The sequence below is a fragment of the Zalophus californianus genome, chromosome 4 (genome assembly GCF_009762305.2).
Source record: "Zalophus californianus isolate mZalCal1 chromosome 4, mZalCal1.pri.v2, whole genome shotgun sequence".
Lineage (NCBI taxonomy): Eukaryota > Metazoa > Chordata > Mammalia > Carnivora > Otariidae > Zalophus > Zalophus californianus.
Genome location: NC_045598.1, coordinates 71,224,319 through 71,238,236, shown reverse-complemented (window position 1 = coordinate 71,238,236; position 13,918 = coordinate 71,224,319). Strand labels below are relative to the sequence as shown.

At 39.5% G+C, this 13,918-nt stretch overlaps 1 protein-coding gene across 2 annotated transcripts; it reads left to right on the top strand.

Annotated features, from left to right (window-relative positions):
• Window positions 1–292: 292 nt before the first annotated feature.
• C4H1orf52 (chromosome 4 C1orf52 homolog) lies at window positions 293–10,265 on the top strand. Of its 2 annotated transcripts, XR_003524690.1 has the most exons (4): window positions 539–823; window positions 1,124–1,246; window positions 1,461–1,659; window positions 6,483–10,265. XR_003524690.1 is itself a non-coding variant. In XM_027622488.2 (3 exons), the coding sequence occupies exons 1-3, from the start codon at window positions 548–550 to the stop codon at window positions 6,554–6,556; spliced, it is 549 nt and encodes a 182-aa protein (XP_027478289.1). In that variant the 5' UTR covers window positions 293–547; the 3' UTR covers window positions 6,557–10,265. The 2 variants fall into 2 exon arrangements, 1 of the variants encoding a protein (XP_027478289.1); XM_027622488.2 differs by lacking the exon at window positions 1,124–1,246 and having other exon boundaries at window positions 293–823.
• The last annotated feature ends 3,653 nt before the right edge of the window (window positions 10,266–13,918 follow it).

Genomic DNA, 13,918 nt, shown 5'->3' with positions numbered 1-13,918 from the left:
ATGCAATCCAAGAGGAATTTCATCAAAGGTAGTTTTCAGAGCCCATTGTAATGAGGTCGAGCAGGAGAGGATTTAGTCTGTGACTTGGTAAGTCCACCGCCCATAGAGGTCTTCCATGGTGACTGCGGGAAGCAACCAGACTGAGAGTAATTTTCATTTTGAAGAGGAGATGCGTGAGATCGGGAAGAAATCCTGGCGTCTCTGGGCGATGGCTAAGGTGAAGTGGCAGTGAAAAAACAAATTCTTATCTCTTGTATGCCTTTAATAAATGCTTATTGAATGTTGAAAGTTTGGTTGGGACCACTGGTACAGGACTTGCCTCTTCTCAGGGTTCCTCCGGAAGGAGCCTAAAGCAGCCCCCGCTTGGCTACCAGCGCTCCCCGCCTCCCGCCTCAGTGCCGAGGGGGGAGGCAGGAGCCCGGCGCAGCCGTCAGGGGGCGCAGGCCCTGTGCTCTACCGCAAGACTTGGGGCGGAGCCAACCGCGGGGCGGGCCCTGAAGCAGCTTCCGGCTTCCGGCGGAGTCCACGGTCGTCCCGCGCAGCCGTCATGGCGGCCGAGGAGAAGGACCCCTTGAGCTATTTCGCGGCTTACGGCAGCAGCAGCTCAGGTTCGTCGGGCGAGGAGGATAATAGCGAGCCGGAGGAAACAAATCGCAGGACCCCAGATCCTGCGAAGTCGGCGGGCGGCTGTGGGAACAAGGCGGAGAAGCGGCTGCCGGGACCCGACGAACTGTTTCGGAGCGTGAGTCGCCCGGCCTTTCTCTACAATCCGCTCAACAAACAGATAGACTGGGAGAGGCACGTCGTCAAGGCGCCTGAGGAGGTGAGGTTCCCGACCCGGTTTCCCGATCGTGGCCCCGGCCTCCGCCCCCTTCCTCCTGAGCCCTCTCCTGGGGACCGGCAGTTCGTTCCCCCACACGCAATCACCTCCTGCGGGATGCCGCACCACCCCTCCCACCTCCAGCCCTGGGGAGCCCGGGCCCCCTTCCCCAGCCTGGTGGGTGTCAGACCGGCCCGCAGCCCCCACCCCCTTGTGAGGAGACCCAAACCTCCGCGCTCGGTGCCCCGACCCCGCGCTGCGAGGACTAACGGTGGTGACTCCCCCGCCCCCCCCCCGCTGCAGCTTCTCCCCGAGACCCCTTCCCTTTGACGCCGAAGTGCCTGCGGTGCTGCCTCCAACAGTGTCTGCTGCAGCCTCCTGAAGGGGTCAGCCTTGGCGTAGTATCTGAGACTGGATTCTTCTTTGGTAACTAAAAGTTATTAGCTTTATTCGTATAGGGAACCCTTTGGCTTTTCACTTAACAGTATTATGATTTTGATGGAAAAAAATGTGTCTTTAAACCTTAAAAAAAAAAAAAGTCAGCCTGAACAATGAGCGAACGGCAGGGAGGTGCATGTGCCCATACCGATTGTGGGAACCTCGGTTCCTCACGGTGCGTCTTAATGTGTTTGCTTAACAGCCTCCAAAAGAATTCAAAATATGGAAGTCAAACTATGTACCACCTCCGGAGACCTACACTACTGAGAAGAAACCTCCCCCTCCAGAGCTGGATATGGCAATAAAATGGTCTAACATATATGAGGACAATGGTGATGATGCCCCACAGAATGCTAAGAAAGCTAGGCTTCTACCGGAAGGGGAGGAGACAGTGGAATCAGGTAAGACGAGTCAGACTCCGTTGATAATACCTTTTGGTCCCTGTGATGAGTTTAAAAAGAATAAGATATTTAATGAATGAAATTTAAATGTAGCGATTTAACATATCAATTATGGTGTATGATTATTATTTTTGCTGCAGTTTTGAGAAAGACTGTATAAATTCGGCTTTGAAGTGAAGTCTCTGAAAGGTCAACCAGTAGTATTTACTATGTTTTAGAAAAAGATCTTAAGTTATTCAGGCTTTAGAGTGAATTCTCTGATATCTCAAACAGTAGTATATATGATTTATTATGGTGCCCTTTTAAAACAGAGCCAGTTAATTCATGGATTCTTTCTTGTGATTGCAGCTTTGAAGAGCTGGAGGCTTCATTTTCTATTAAAGCAGTTGTGGTTTAAAGCCAAAATTAGGGTGACAAAATGAAGTTAATTGAGTAGTACTACATAGTAATAGGAAGATGATGACTTAGTTGACTTGCTTATATCATAATTTCATCTCATATTTAGAGTGTAAGTAACCACAGTAATCTCTGCTTACACACTTTTACCCAACCCCCCCAATTCCATCCTAAACACAGCAGCTAGTGATCACTTTCTAAAAGTGATGTCTGGTTATGTAACTCACCTGCTTAAAATCCTTCACCAACAGCATAGTCAAAGCCTTCTGATAGGCCCTGCCTTTTTTTCCACCTTCATTTCAAATGGTGCTTTTTCTAGCACTTTAAGATCTTAAAATTGAAAACTGAATAGACCACGCTATTTTATGGTTCCATGCCTTTCAGCATATGTTGCTCCTTACTCTAGAATGTTCTTCCATCCCTCTTTGGCTGGTAAACACATTCATCCTTCAAAATCCAATTCAAAGAAGAAAAAAATGTCAGCACCTCCCTCAAATTATTTGCTCCTCTGTACCTTGTATGTGCTAATGCTATTGATTACACCTGTCATCTTTTATGAGGTTATTTGTTCATAAGTCTATCTTCTTTTTTTTTTTAAGATTTTATTTATTTATTCATGAGAGACAGAGGGAGAGAGAGAGAGAGAGAGAGAGAAGCAGAGGGAGAAGCAGGCTCCCAAGGAGCAGGGAGCCCGATGCGGGACTCGATCCCAGGACCCTGGGATCATGACCTGAGCCGAAGGCAGACGCCTAACCATCTGAGCCACCCAGGAGCCCTAAGTCTATCTTCTTTATGAAAATGAGTTCTTTTACAGTTTGTAGTATATTTTAAATATTCAGTGGATAATTGTTGAATTGGACTAAATACTTGGACTGTCATTTTTATGAAAGGGCATGCCAGTTAAACAGATTTCTGATGTTCTCATAAATCCAGGGCTCCTTACTTAGCTCCTTTTACAATCAGGCAGAGAGTTTTGTTTAGGAGAAAGAATAACTGATAGGAGTTCTTCAGTTTTGATTCTACTTGGTTTTTCCATTTCTTTCACTGTTTTCCAATGTGGATTAGAAGTCACTAATGAAGGTGTATGTTCAGTAAATGGCATCCTTTTAAATCCAAATACCTCATACTGTATAGCATTATGTAATTTTAAAAAATTTGCATAAATGTTTAATCCTACACCTTGTGAAATCAGATGGGGAAATGTGGAAATGAGAGCTTAATGTGGCTTGTCCATGATCACAAAACTAGAAAATGCCAAGTTGTAAAATAGGTACTTTCACACAATTTTTAAAATTTATTGTTCTTAGCAACCTAGTACAGAAGTGGTGCGTAATTCATAATTATAATGAATTTTATCTATAAAAGGAAATAATCTCAGATTAAAGAATTGGCCCAAGTAAATTCACACAGCTAGGAAGAGGCAGAATTAGAATTCAGATTCAGGCCTTTAAATGGAAATGATGCCTCTGTAAGCTGGGGTTTATTCTCTTGATGTTTTGCAGGCTGTAGTGCTTGAGAAATAGCTGTTCTGTAGGAAGTAAGAACACTAGAGTTGATATTCAAACTAAGGTACCATAGGCTGGTGCTCTATCCTTGTTCCTATATGGAAAATGTGAGGATTCTATACCAGGACAAATAAGCAGAAAGAATTACCTTTTTTTCAGCTTGTCTATTGAGTTCAGATAGAAGAAGTTCCAAATATGTGGCAAATAATATTGTTATTCTCCTAGATAATTTCTGTTCTTTTGATGGTCATATGATGGTCCTCTATCAGAAAGTGTACATAGACAATATCAAACGACAAAAGGACCCAGTGCTCAGACAGTTTACAGTAAAGCTGGATCATAAAGTTAAAAGATAATCCTGGAATCTTTAATTTGGATTCTAAATGTTGGTTATTGAATATAACTATCTTCTTTTTTAGATACTTTTCTTTTTAGAAGTGTTTTTTTGCCATTTTAGAATCCCGTACCGTGTTCACAGAGTCACTATAAAATTGATTATTTTTACCTGTATTTTTTAACTTAATACCTTGTTTAAGAAATTCTATACTCTTAAATTATCTAATTTTTAGATTATTAAGTTATTTTTACTTTTTCTACTCATTTTTTGCACTTTGGCCTTTTTTGCCAGTTAACTTCCAGATTTTTTTTTTCTTTAAAAGTTGGGAAAGAGAGGCACCTGGGTGGCTCAGTCGTTAAGCGTCTGCCTTCAGCTCGGGTCATGATCTCGGGATCCTGGGATCGAGCCCCGCATCGGGCTTTCTGCTCGGCGGGAGGCCTGCTTCTCCCTCTCCCACTCCCCCTGCTAGTGTTCCCTCTCTCGCTGTGTCTCTGTCAAATAAATAAATAATATCTTTAAAAAATAAAAGCTGGGAAAGATTCAAAACTCATCGAGGCTTGCTACTTACCAGCACTTTTTGTCTGGTAATTGTGAAATGAAAATTGGTAAGGCTTAGATATTCACATGTCCTTAACCACGAAATCCTAGTTAAAGTAGGTAATGCTTTTTCTTTTTTCTTTCTTTTTTTTTATAAGAATTTAGAAAGCTCATATTAACAATGTAAACTTCTTTACCTCAGGTGGCATGAATTCCATAACAGAAAAATTTTTTCCTTACTAATGCCTCTGTAATACATGGTACAGAGTAGAGACTCAATAATCTTGATAAATGAACATTTCCGGGTGGTTTTCATTTTTCCTCTGGTTTTTTAAGGTAATACCTTGTTATGTCACTAGATGGCAGAAGCTCCGGTTCAAATTACTGGTAGAAAATTGTTTTTCCAGCCCTAGTAATTTGTGTTTTTTGTTAATTCAGTAAATCTATTTAAAATTAGAGACTAACAGAAGTGTCTCACAATCATCTTTTTTTTTTTAAGATTTTATTTTTTTGAGACAGAGCGAGAGCAAGCACCAGCGGGGGGGAGGGGCAGAGGGAAAGGGAGAGGCAGGCTCCCTGCTGAGCAGGGAGCCCAAAGCAGGGCTGGATCCTAGGACCCTTGAGATCGTGACCTGAGCCAAAGGCAGATGCTTAACTGACTGAACCACCCAGGCACCCACAATCATCTTTTTAATAATATGTCAATGGTGGATTTTATAGCAGAGTTAGAAAATAAATTTCAATTTTTATTCTATGAAGATAATGTCAAAGTCAAGCAATGATGTTAATTAAACTCCATTTAAAAAACAAAGACTTTGGCTTATTTGAGCTGTGTGCCGTATCACTTGGTTTGTACATTATTTTTGTGTATACATGATAAACTTGATTAAAACTCTGGTTTTTGAAGTCCTAGGATGATTCATTGATCTGAATTTTATTTTATCTTGCTGCCTATATAAATCCATACGTGCTTTCTGAAATACATGAATAACATCGCCATACTATGCTTGAAAGATGAATGAAGATAAATCATCTGCTGTTGATTCTAATTATTCTCCACATCAACAAAGGAGATATTCTGAGTATGGTACAGTTAGCAGAAGGGAGTTGAAGCCTTAAGTTGTAAATGTATTTCCTCCATAAGGAGGTTATGGTGTGATATAAGCAGCATTTCCCCGATTTTTTTTTTTTTAATTAAGTAAGCTCTACACCCAACGTGGGGCTTGAACTCACAGCCCCAAGATCAAGAGTCGCGTGCTCTACTCCTGACTGAGCCAGCCAGGCACTGCAGCTTCCAGTTTTTTAATATGAAGACCCCATTCAACATCAGAATATTTTATAGATCACCATGTGATAGACATTGAACGTTGGGTATCTGTTGATTGAGAAGGTAAAGCCAAAAGTGCAATGAATCCAGTAATGTGGTTAAAATAAATTTGTATTTTAAAATTTATAACTTCTACATGTTTATCTATATGGAGTTCTCTTAACATAAAGCCACACACATGTTCAGAGAGAATACAGTTTTGGTGAAACATCTACCAATGAGTGCTTTTTAAATTTCAGAATAAAAGGACGGGTTATAAATACGGAAGGGAGTTGTTTTGCGGGGAGAAAAGCAGATTGGAAGGGAAAGAACAGCCAATGGCCACTTAAATACTTAAATATTAGATTGATACTCTTCTTTGGTAAAAAGAATAGAATGTGTTCCATTTTTACAACATGTAGATTATTTAAATATACACAAAGTGTATACTGTGGAATATATAGGAATAGCTTTTTTCCAGAACAAGTCTGATTTTCTCATTTTAAACTACCTTAACATAGCACTAAAAGGTCACTCTGAATTTTGTGTGACACTACAATTAAAAAACTTCTTGTTTTTACTTGCACTTTAAAATCAGAGTTCTAAAAGTTAATTTTTGGTTTTTATTAGGAAACTGGAAGACACATAAGTTGAGGATAATGATTTTGGTCTAAAGTCAATGAAATTTTAATACTTTTTTTTTTTTAATTACCGATTGAAACTTTTCCTTTCCTATTTAAAGATGATGAAAAAGATGAGCATACTTCTAAAAAGCGCAAAGTAGAACCAGGAGAACCAACAAAGAAGAAAAAGTAGAAAACAACAAATGACAAGAATTTCTGGACTGCGAAACTCGTTGAAACGATTTTTTGGGGCAGATTAAGTTGACAATTTAAATTATTATGAAACAACATCTCCATGAAAGTACATGCTAATTAACTAATAATAAGTATTGCTGTGGGAACTTTCCACTGTAGAATTCATTTTTTATTTAAAACTTTATTTAAAACTCAAGTGGTGATTTGTGATTGTGAAATTGACAACACATGGAAGCATTCTTGCTATCACAGAATTGGTGACATGCTTTGAGAGTTTTGTCACATGTCCACATGCCAATGTTCTATGAACCTTTTATAAAGGAATATATTTTTAAAGTAAATATATTGTACTGTGAACTTGTAGGGTGCTTTTCAACAGTGTTTGTACAGTGTAAATAGATCATGGAAATAAAATTACTTATTCAGTATTACTATTATTGCATAACATTAGCATTTGAATATTTGTGACAAGGAACCTTTTTGCCATGTGATGTTTTAATAGTAAGTATTACCATCTAGGAGTGCCTCCCGTGTTCCAGGTGCTTTGTGGATACTTTTTCTCTGATCCTCAAACAGCCTGGTAAAGCAGTTACTAGTGGCTTCATTTTATAATAAGAGATTAACTTACCCAAGGTTCCACAGCGAGTGAGCAGTGATTTGGGGACTTAACTAAGGATACTTGAACTCCAAAATCATCACCCTGAACCACCTGCCCACCAAACTTTGTTTATCTTCTAGGGACTGCAGTGGTCATGTCTTCAGATGCTCTCTGTGGTAAGCAGGGGGATCTCCTTACCTGATTATATCACTGCACTTTATCATGTAAGCCTTATGTGATGGTATTCTTTAATTTTCCCTGGTAAATAGTTTGCTGAAGATAAGGATTCTGTATAAAGAATTGGCAGAGGTAGCAAATAAAAATACAGGACACCCAGTTAAATTTGAATTTTAGATAGACAACAAATAATGTTTTGTATGTGCAATATTTGGGACATACACTAAAAATGTGTTTATCTGAGACTTAGATTTAACTGAGCTTCTTGTGTTTTATCTGACAACACTACTTCTATTGTGTTTTTGTACATGGCTCCTATTTTAATGCTTTGCATTTAGTAATAAAATCAGCAAGGGGTAGCGAGGAAAGTAATCATCTTTGATTTTACTTCTATAGTCCAAAATGCAGTGCAGTTGCAGTTATTTGTAGCATTTTGAAATATAAAAAGGAGAGGCTAGACATTGTATCAGTCGTTCCATGAATCTTAATACCTTTCAGGGACAAGAGTTAATTATAGGACACTGCACCTTTAGTGTTTACGAAGACGTTGGCCTTTGAGTTTTTTAAAAAAATCCTCAGTCTAGTTGTTTTTCTTCAGTACTGGAAACCAGTACTTGAAAAACTGTAAAATTTGTTTAATTGGGAACATGGATCAAGTAGATTAAAATTTGTAAAGGGCATAAAAGTGATGATGCTAGCCATGGTGTTTTGTGGGATGAGGAAGGAATATAACAGTATGATAGCTTCCAGTACATCTCAAACTTAAAAAGATTAATTCTGTAGCTGTGCATCCTCTATGTTTATAGATATGATTCCCAAAGTGGAAGTAATTGGTAAAACAAACTTTTTGTTTAAAGCCTTTGTATATGAATAATTTCGAGGGCTGTAGTATCATATTAGGGAGTGGCATCAAGTGATAAAGCATGACTCCATGGTGACACCAAACTACAATGAAATTATAATTTTGAGTCTGTGATTCCCAAATCTAGAGAAATAAGTTGCTGGATACATGTATTGGAGGAGCAGATATCTCAAGAAGTTACTGAAATATTACAAGATTTAAAAATTAGCATGAAGGCAAACCTCATACAAAAAAACAAAACCCAGCAAGCCACTGTCGGGAAATCTAACCTCTTTTTATCACCCATTAGTTCAACTTCCAACTTAGATCAGTAAGTTTATGACAGAACAAAAGCTCACTAGATCAGTCTCTAGTGATGCTTTGAGCCCCCTAGTAGAAGATAACAGAATGAGGGTGGTGGGGAGGAATAAATACTGCTTTTTTGGAAGGGGGATTGATAGTTGAGGACAGTTCGTGGCTACACTTGTGAGCTCATGCCCCTGCTGGGAGATGGATGGCTATTTGAGCAGTTCTAATGTAGGAAGGGGAAGAGATACTTTAGGAAGAAGGAGGCTAAATATTTTGGAGCAGTCTGATTCTGCCATTTGTATCTCATTGGGTTTCTTTTCAAAATATGGCCAAAAAACAGAAGGGGAAAGGGACCTCTATCCAAGTTGTTTCTTTTTTGACAGATCACTTGATATTTGACTCTTTCCTCATCTTTAAAGAAGTTAAGCCATATCAGGCATAAATGACTTTCTTTTGTGCAAGGATAAAATTTGAGACGAACTAAGCATCTGTGGGCCATATTTAAAAAAAAAAAGCTTAAAAACCTAAGTAAGTAGCTTTAAGGAGTTTTGTGGAAAACATTTTAACTGGAATCAACATTACTGAGAAAATTGACACTGATTTTTAGCCATTAAAATACTCATATTACCTGGACTTATTTGCAAACTTGCAACTTTCTAGTCTAAATCCTTGTGTAAGTGCTAAATGCTGTGTAGTGCTTTTGAGTTCACAAAATTCAATCACATAGTTTCCAAAAACCTAATGAGGTAGGCTTTATCATTTCCAAATTAAAGAAATGGAAATCAGTCCCAGCCAGATAAACAATATACCCACAAATATATGAGTTAGCTTCAGAGCTCAGGCTAGAATCTAATCCCATTCCATATAAAGTTTATGGAGTACGTATTGGTGCAAAGCACTGTGTTAGGAAAAAAGGACCCATCTTTATTTTAGCAAAGTCACGTTGGTAGCCATAAGGAGAAAGGACATGAAAGGACCAAGTCAGACCAGTTGCAGTAGTTTCGTAGAGCAGGTAAGTATCTGCATGAACTAAGGCACTGGAGAGGGGACAGGGACATGAAAACCAATAGTCCTTAGTTGGATATAATGGCTGAGAGTGAGGTTTTCTTTTGTTGCAATATATATATATATATATATTATATATATAATATATATATATATAATTAAAATGTAAATGGCCTAATGCAGGTTTGGACATGACCTGCATATAAAACATGTTGCCACACCATTTAGACACACAGCCCTACTAGAGATATTTTTAAAATGTAATTGTTTTTACAGGTATCTGCATAAACTCAACAACTTCGAATAAGTCAAATTTCTGACTAATTAAAACCACAGCTGGACTTTAGTGTCATTGGTGGTATTTCAGATTTTAGCCTTTTGTGTCCATATGGAACTGCTTCCCTAGTTCACTTAGTACAGAAGTTCCAGACATTCTTACAAAAAAGATGTTAAAATCCCAGCAAGTGTTTTGGACTTGTCATTATATTCTAAAGCTTTCTGTCTTCCCTTTACATAGTTTTCCCAATTTAAAGCATTGCATTGCATTGTAATGCAAAATAAATAAAAGGTACCAAGAAGCATTAGTATGTACAGTCCACAGAGGAGGGCCTCTGCCTGTTTTCTTCATTGACTAGAATCATGCCTGGCACATAAAAGGTACTCAATAGAACTGATTGTTGATGGTGAACTGAATTTTTCACCTCTGGTTTGGGAGTGATCCTCCAGAGGCTTGTGTTTTCAGTTATATGGGCCAATAAATCTTGACAGTTTAAACCAGTTTGAATTCAGTTTTCTGTCATTTTCCATCAGAAACATCCTAACTGATGTGAAACTCTTCACTCCCTGGGTTTTCTTGCAAGGCCCCACGCTGCCCTGGTTCTCTCCTCTGGCTCCTCTGCTAGCTGCCCCGGAATGCCATTGTAGCCTATGTTGCCTTCTCATTCTCTACGCTGGTTCTTGACGATTTCAGTGGCGTTCTCGGCTACCACAATCAGTAACACTCTGATGGTTCCCTGTACTGTATGGCTTGCCAGAATGTTCTCAGAAAACCCCAGATCTTTGTATCCATTTGTACATCTCTGCTTGAGTCTAAAGGCCCCTCACATACTAGATATGCAAAACCAAACACTGGCAATACCCATACCACCTCCTGTATTTTGTTTCTGGTTAATTGCATCACCATCAACCCCAAAATCTGCCTTCTGCCTCATTTCCCATCACGTGGGTTTAGTTACCAAATCCTAAGGGTTCTCTCCACTTATGCTCACACACTTATTAATCCAGCTCTAATGAACCATTTATAATTCCCCAGATAAGCTAGTTTCATAATTTTGTGTGTTCACTTACACCATTTGCTTGGCCTGGCCTTTCAACTTCGTGAACTCCCTCTTATCCTCACAGATGAGAGTCTCAAGTATTCCACCTCTTATGCCCCTTGCTCTGTTTATTTCTAGATCTGCACCTGTCCATTGCTTTTCCCTGTGCTAAATAGCCAACATTTGCAGAGTACTTACTGAAACCAGGAACCAAACGGTTAATGGGGCTACTCGTCCCTGCAGACTAGTAAGTGCAGCTGCAACTTTTCACCTAGACTTTTTTTTTCAGATGCCTTTACATTTCCCTGATACTCCTTCAAGAGGTGGATTTGAGGCTTGCTCTCCCGTCTCCTTGTTTGGCTGCCTTTCGAATAAACCCTCTCCTGGCTGCACACTTGTCTCAGTGATTGTCTTTGCTATGAATCGGGCGGATAAACTTGGATTTGGTTACATTTACTATGTGCCAGGCATTGTTCCTGGTACTTTACATGTATTAACTCATTTAATTTGATGAGGTGGGTGCTATTACTAGCCCTACTTCCCTGCGGGGAAAAAAAACAGAGGTACAGAGAGGTTAAGTCATTTGCTCCAGGAGGTGGTAGAGCCGGGAAGGCAGGCAGTCTGGCTCCAGACCCAGGGCACTCCTTCACTGCACTGAAGAGGAGGAAGCGGCGCCTGAGTGAACCCATAGATTGATTTATTAATTTGTATGTGTTTCCTTCAAAGGATGTCATCCCTAGAAGGCACTCAGAATACAAACATTTGGAGAATTAATCCAAAACCTGTTCACTAACCAGAGGCACAGCATTTGTTTAATGCTATGGAAAGCATAGTCAATACATAAGTGTTTTAGGAAGATTGATGCATATTTCAATGATTTAGTACCTTCTTTATCACATATTTGGAGTATTTTTTCATTGAAAGCCTTAAAGCAATAGGGCTGAGAATATACCCCCCTCCCTCCAAAAATATCTTTTAGCTTTTCACTTGTTTTTCAAAGTCTACAATTTTTTAAGCAAAGTAAAATAGCTTTAAGTCATAAATTTGGCCTCAAATTTCATTGGCTTTTTTCTAACCTCTCAAATGATGGCTTGAGTGTAGAATCCTCGTACCAGGGCGTGGGAAGGCCTGCAGAGGTCCTCCGGTACAGCCTTGCCAGAATGCACGAATGTCTTCTCTGTCATCTTTGTCTCTCTTTTCTAGGCTCACAGATGAGCCCACAAAATGACAGGTTTACAGGCTGGATTTGAAAAGCCATTTCCTGTGTGTCTGTAATATTTTGGTTTCCAGGGTCTGGAACTCCTGTTCCTTTCCCTGTGTTTACCATTTTCTGAAAAGGGAGAAACAGAGTACTTCGTGCATTTTACTGAAGTAAAAGGGCAGCTCTATTCCTGGCATAATTACCTGTCTCCGTTTCTACAGGGGACCAAAATTCTAGCCACCTTCTCTGGCACACCGGGGAGTTTGCATTAACATTTTAAATTTAGAATTCCTGAGAGAACCAGCAATGGCATAACAAAACAATCACTTCCAACTAAGGAGGTGACTTGCCTATGAGCCAAGTTACAAGCAAGCCAACTCAGAACTAACTCCTCTGAGGCTTAAGACCCTTTTGCTTGTTTTTGGTTTGCAGACACACGCATGCTGAGGATTTGCCAGGCAATAGGACCTTCCTCTCGTCTTTTTTTTTTAAGATTTTATCTGTATTTGAGACAGAGAGAAAGAGAGCACAAGCAGAGGGCAGGCAGAGGGAAAAGCAGGCTTCCCGCTGAGCAGGGAGCCCGATGCAGGGCTTGATCCCAGGACCCCGGGACCATGCCCCGAGTCAAAGGCAGACACTTAACCAACTGAGCCACCCAGGCGCCCCATTCCTCTCCTCTTTTTACCAAGCTCTGCCTCAGGCTGTCCCCTCCAATCCTCTCCTCAACTATAAAAAGTGGCCTAAAAGCCTTAGCAATAACATTTCTTCCATAGCATCTGGAATCCATATGTCCAATATGGAAGGCATAAAATTATTTTTTTCCTTTTAATTTAGGCTTAATTACTTGAGCTCAAAATCCTGCAGGCCCCTGCATCCCTCCATACCAAACTAATTAGAACAATTATCGGAGCCACCCGTGGCTCCAGATCTGTTAAAGCCTGTTATTGAGGTTAACAAATGAGAGGGTTAATTTCTCCCGATTGCTCCATAGTTGGCGAAGAAAGATAACAAGCCTCTTACATTAAGAGGGTGCTTTCGAGCTTTCAAGCTATTTTTTTTTCTCAACACCAAACTGCCACCCAGGAGAAGAGCTTCCTTTGGGGGGATCCAGCCTGTCTGGAGGTAAGTGACTTAATTCTGAACTGAAGCCCTTGGAATTCACTACCGCGTGTGAAAGAGGGGCCTCCTGGCCTTGCCGCTTCAACTGTGTAAAAAAGATTTCAATACTTCTTAAAAAGAAGTGGGATTGCCAGGTAGTAGTAGTAATCTCTGGGGCCAACTCGGAGATGTTGACTTAAAACCTTAAACAGTTAAGTGGCTTTTTCTAGATAATTAGACAAGGGCCCTGTATATTTTTAACTTAAATTCATCCAGTCACTTTGGCTAGTTATAAACTACCTAGGTTTTTCTATTCTTTTTCCACTTTTGTGTCCCCTGTAACAGTAGCAAGACTATCCTATGTCCGTCTTTCTGGGTAGCTAAACTGGAGTTCCTAATTTAATTTTTTTTTTTTTTTTTTTTTTTTTTGCCCTGGAAGGTTTTTTTTTTAGATCACTTAGCCTAGCATTGAATTTTTTTTTTAAGGCCCAAGAGAGTTAAAAAAAGGATTCGAGTTTCTTAGCATTACCATGATTTCAAATAATTTTTCCAAAAGAGATTTGTGAAAATGTGATAAAAAGTGATGGGAAACAGGTTTTCAGTTGCCTCACCAAAGTGCCAAAAGTAAAAAAAAAAAATCCTTGTTACAGAAGTGCCAAAAACAAAAACTTGTATGTTTTCTTTACTACAAATATATTTTGTCTTTTTCAAGGACAGGATCAAAGTTTACTCCAAAAACACAGTAAAAGTTTATTACTTTCAAGTCACATTGTTCCAATTAATTCTCATAACTTTAGTGTTCTATATAAATTGTT

Excerpts from the sequence above, each read along its gene's own strand:
- C4H1orf52 (XM_027622488.2), top strand. The coding sequence starts at position 548 with ATGGCGGCCGAGGAGAAGGACCCCTTGAGCTATTTCGCGGCTTACGGC. Across the intron at positions 824-1,460 it reads TCGTCAAGGCGCCTGAGGAG|CCTCCAAAAGAATTCAAAAT; the intron begins GTGAGGTTCCCG and ends TTTGCTTAACAG. Across the intron at positions 1,660-6,482 it reads GGAGGAGACAGTGGAATCAG|ATGATGAAAAAGATGAGCAT; the intron begins GTAAGACGAGTC and ends TCCTATTTAAAG.